The sequence below is a fragment of the Colias philodice genome, chromosome 12 (assembly GCF_061535455.1).
Source record: "Colias philodice isolate Cphi_HAF_F1 chromosome 12, ilColPhil1 Martin Lab GWU primary, whole genome shotgun sequence".
NCBI classification, from domain to species: domain Eukaryota; kingdom Metazoa; phylum Arthropoda; class Insecta; order Lepidoptera; family Pieridae; genus Colias; species Colias philodice.
Window position 1 is genome coordinate 398117 of NC_143097.1, and position 4247 is coordinate 402363.

General features: G+C 33.3%; 1 protein-coding gene across 1 annotated transcript; it reads right to left on the reverse strand.

The window, feature by feature from the left end:
* Positions 1 to 134: 134 nt before the first annotated feature.
* LOC149483714 (low-density lipoprotein receptor-related protein 5-like) lies at positions 135 to 4247 on the reverse strand. Its single transcript, XM_089701267.1, has 4 exons — positions 3867 to 4247; positions 3195 to 3382; positions 2373 to 2627; positions 135 to 2075 (listed from the first exon to the last, which is right to left on the reverse strand). The coding sequence occupies exons 1-4, from the start codon at positions 3964 to 3966 to the stop codon at positions 549 to 551; spliced, it is 2070 nt and encodes a 689-aa protein (XP_089557393.1). The 5' UTR covers positions 3967 to 4247; the 3' UTR covers positions 135 to 548.

Genomic DNA, 4247 nt, shown 5'->3' on the forward strand with positions numbered 1-4247 from the left:
TTTATGTGTTTTATTTCTCGATTTCCTTCAAATAACTGCACAAATGAAATAAATACCAAAGTGATATTATTGTTGAATAATTATAATTGTAAGGTGTTAAAATAAAACTAATTATGAATTCCATACATAATTTATTAATAATATTAAGCCATCACCACAATATTAACATTAGGTAAGTTCAAAGTTACAAGTATTCAAATAAACAACACTTAAACCTTGTTATATTCTTCTTAACTACTTTTAAAATGAAAAATAGTAGGTACATTCTTTATGTCAACATCGCTATTTCAGTTCATTCTCATTTCCTAAACAATAAATTTAATAATTTAATACGACAGACATCAACATTGCAGATAATTTCCATCAGCATAAACCATACAAACGGTAAATAGTTTTTTGTGTAACGAATAAATTGTGTATCTTAAATTAACTGTGTCAATATAAATAAGTAGTTATGTATGCTTTGAAACAAGACGCACGTGAAATATTATCCTATCTCTTATAAGAAACAAATTATAGAAAATGTCATTTATTCACACAGGCATCACTTATTTGCTAATTGCTTGTTCTAAATCCTCCGACACACATCTGTAGCCATCTATATCAAGTACTTCTTTGTCCGGACACGCACATCTCGCAAACAACTCTCGAGTATTATTATTTTCGATCGCAAAACATAATTTTTGACATTTGTTATTGTTACCATAACACGGATGGTTTGAAACCATTCGCTGAGCATCTTCACTGTAATATTTAATGCCATAAGACCTATCTTTGCTTGGAACTTTACTTATTATATCCTCTTCTTTACCATTGAGTTTATGCAATCGGATAATAGCATTCTGTTTCCAATCGGTAAAATAAAGGTATTGCTTGTGCACTACAATTGAAAAAGGATGCTTTATGTAATCAGAATTTATAGTTTTCACATCCTTTCCGTCTAATGTGGAGTGTTGGATGTGTTTTAATTCTCCATCGGCCCAGTATAACCTATCCTCTTCGAAATCTATAGATAGACCGTTCGGCCACACAAATTTTATATTTTTGAATATAAACATGCCACCGCCATCTGAATTTGCTCTAATAACTTTTGCCCTATCCGGGCCCCAATCAGACACGAAAATTAAACCTTTTCTTGGGTAAACTACTATCGCTCTAGGTTTGGCTAGACCAGTTATAAGATTGCTCTTATGTGCTCCGTTTTGAGTACACAAAACATTCACAGACCCATTATATGCAGTAGTGTAGTATAAGTTCTGCGACATCCAGTCAAAAGCCAACCCTTCTCCCACATTTTGTAGGTCTGATACCTTTTCCTTGTCCGTCCCATTTTTATTTATGCTGTACAGAACTTCATCGATAATATCTGAATAATAGATCTGACCATTCCGCGAATCAAAGTCGAGTCCAACAAATCTGGTGTTATCGGAAACATCTACATACAGACTGTCATGTGTGTCCGTGATTGATGGATCGATAACTTTACCCTGAACAATTGTCTTACGAGTGTATACGAGAAATTCTTTCGCTGGTATGCACGTTTTTAAGTCATTATTTAAGATATAGCCCGCGTGACAAACGCAGCTAAAACTTATTTCCTCGCTGGGCAAACTAGTTACGATGCACATTTGTGAGCACCCACCATTATCATTTCCACATGGATTGTCGACTGAGTTTTGTTTAAGGGGATGCAAAATTGCTAAACTTTTAGGTTGTCTGTATTCTTTATTGGCATCTGTTTTATAAACATTTCGTATACTGGAAGATCCTTGGTATTCATCTACTGAAAAAATCGTTTGATTGAGACTATCAGACCAGAATACTTTATTTTTAAAAGTGGCTAATCTAACTGGATAATATAAATTAGGTTCGACTTTGACAATTGGGAGTTTATTCTCGCCATTGTAATCGACGCTTTCAATAAAATCTAGTGCTGCAATACAGTAATACAGCCTTTTCTTCTGCGTGTCTACGGCGACACCAAACAAATGGTAGCCTGCCATCGAGATATAGCCTGCACTATATTCTGAAACTATTGTTTTCAAATCAGTACCATCCATATTTGCTCGAATGATCTGAAATACATGAATTTTTTTAAGTGAATATTTGTTATACTTCTAAAAATTACTTCAGGTCGTAGTGTGAAAATAATACCTAAGATTGTCTAACCAATCCGAAACTTATAATAGATTTATAAACTGACGTAGAAGCGGCGTTGTAATATACATTTTCTAACGCGAACGGCTTTAACTACTACATAGTTTGTTGCATATAATTTCTAAGATCCGAAAGAAACAAACGCCCTTAGATCGATGTAAATAAATAAAATCGATTTCCTACATTTTGTTATTTTATTTATTGAATTAGTTTACCTTTTTATCATCCGCCACAAACATTAGCCCTCGTAGTGGATCCAAGGCGATATCGGTAGGATTCGTCAGGTTAGTGTCCAAGACAACGTTCTGCCAGCTTCCATCTAACTCAAAGACATGAACCTTATTTCCGAGCTGGTCAACAACATATAATTTGTCTCCAACCCAGTCCACCGCAAGGGCGACTGGCCCCCACCCGCCAGAAACTGTTAGGTTTCTGATGATTGTCGACTCGTTTAATAGCTGAACGTATACCTTTAAATAAAAGATTTTTTTTTTGGGTTTTTGCACTTTTTCAATTGCGTGTGACTTTATAAATATTAAATATGTACTTAAGTAAATTATTTAAAGAAATTGTCGATGTAAAAATTATTATTTATTTGATATATTAATAATGCATTTATTATTAAATGAAATGGTATGAAGACTTGCTTAAAATACATAGAAATGAGAGACTCCACCCGGGGATCATGTACCTGCGTATCCAACGGTAAAATATTTTTTGTTATCGGTTCAGTATTTCCTGAATAAGCGCGTTCAAACAAACAAACAAATTATTAGTATTGTATAGTACGAGTAAAATGTAATCATGTAGGTATTAAAAAAGAGTGTGTGCCGACTAGCACACGTGTCAGAAGTGAAACTTTTTTGGCAAGATCAAAATGACCAAAATCGTCGCCTTACTCCATGACGACACGGTATTGCTATGACGCGACCTTGCAATTTTAGCCTAAACCTCTCGGTAGAGAGTATAGTGTTCTGTGGCCTACACTACTAAAGAAGTTTCACTTCAATACCTTATCTTAATGTTCTCGTACCTACCTTATAAGTATAATAATCATCGGACCAGAATAACAGATTGTTTCGATAATGGTAGTCGACCCCAGCGGCGGTGGTGGCGAAAGTTATATTCTCAAAGATGTCTCCATCCACAAGAACTACACCATTTCTCTGAGCAAGGAGAAGCTTCGGGGCGTCTATTAACTGACTGTTGTTGAGATCCGTAGAAGCTAAGAACGTAAAATTTTAAGTGTTTTTTTCATACAACTTTTTGTTATTATTATAATATGTTATATTTAGCTTATTCATAATCGTTCAGGAAAACTTAATCTCACGTCGTTTAATTAATTCATAGGAATAAATGTAGAAATTATGTACTAAATTCTATGACGCCCAGGTTTGTGATTTAATTGTCTCATAATTAATTAAAATTTACAGCGTACTTAAATCTATTTGTGTAATATTTTTTGTTCAGCATTATTTATCGAATGTATATGTAATGTAATGTTTTTCAAGTCAAAGAAAAACCGGTAGGTATAGTTCCCTTGGTATTACCGGGAGAAAACCTATCCTATGTCCATTCATTTTCATGGATGGATTCATCCAAATCGGTTCAATGGTAGAAGCGTGTAGAAGAGACAGAGTTACTTTCACAATAGTAATAATATTAATTAAATAATTAATGTATGTTACATTATGTAGCTTAGGTTTTACCTCCACATTCTGTCGTGACATTACTTGTGTCATCTGCTCCGACTATAACAAACACACTGCTTGCTAACCAATAAAACAACATCATTTTATTAACAGTCATTTTCACTCTATTTCTCGTAATCAACACATTTAGGATACCTTTTTTATATCAATTTAATATATTTGTCAAAATTACTAATTTAGAATCACCTAGACTTTAGATGATTTTCCTAAAACAAAGGTTGTTTATTATATAAATGTCTTTAAACTGAAGAAAATTAATAAAGTATTTGTTAAATTCACATATTTTCACTGAATTTAAAAGAAATTCTTTTGTTTTAATCCTTCTGTAAATAGGTAAGTAGAGTCGTTTCTATCAAGTGATACTAAGCGAAAATAAGA

Excerpts from the sequence above, each read along its gene's own strand:
- LOC149483714 (XM_089701267.1), bottom strand. The coding sequence starts at position 3,966 with ATGACTGTTAATAAAATGATGTTGTTTTATTGGTTAGCAAGCAGTGTG. Across the intron at positions 2,628-3,194 it reads ATGATTATTATACTTATAAG|GTATACGTTCAGCTATTAAA; the intron begins GTAGGTACGAGA and ends TTTTATTTAAAG. Across the intron at positions 2,076-2,372 it reads TTGTGGCGGATGATAAAAAG|ATCATTCGAGCAAATATGGA; the intron begins GTAAACTAATTC and ends CATGTATTTCAG.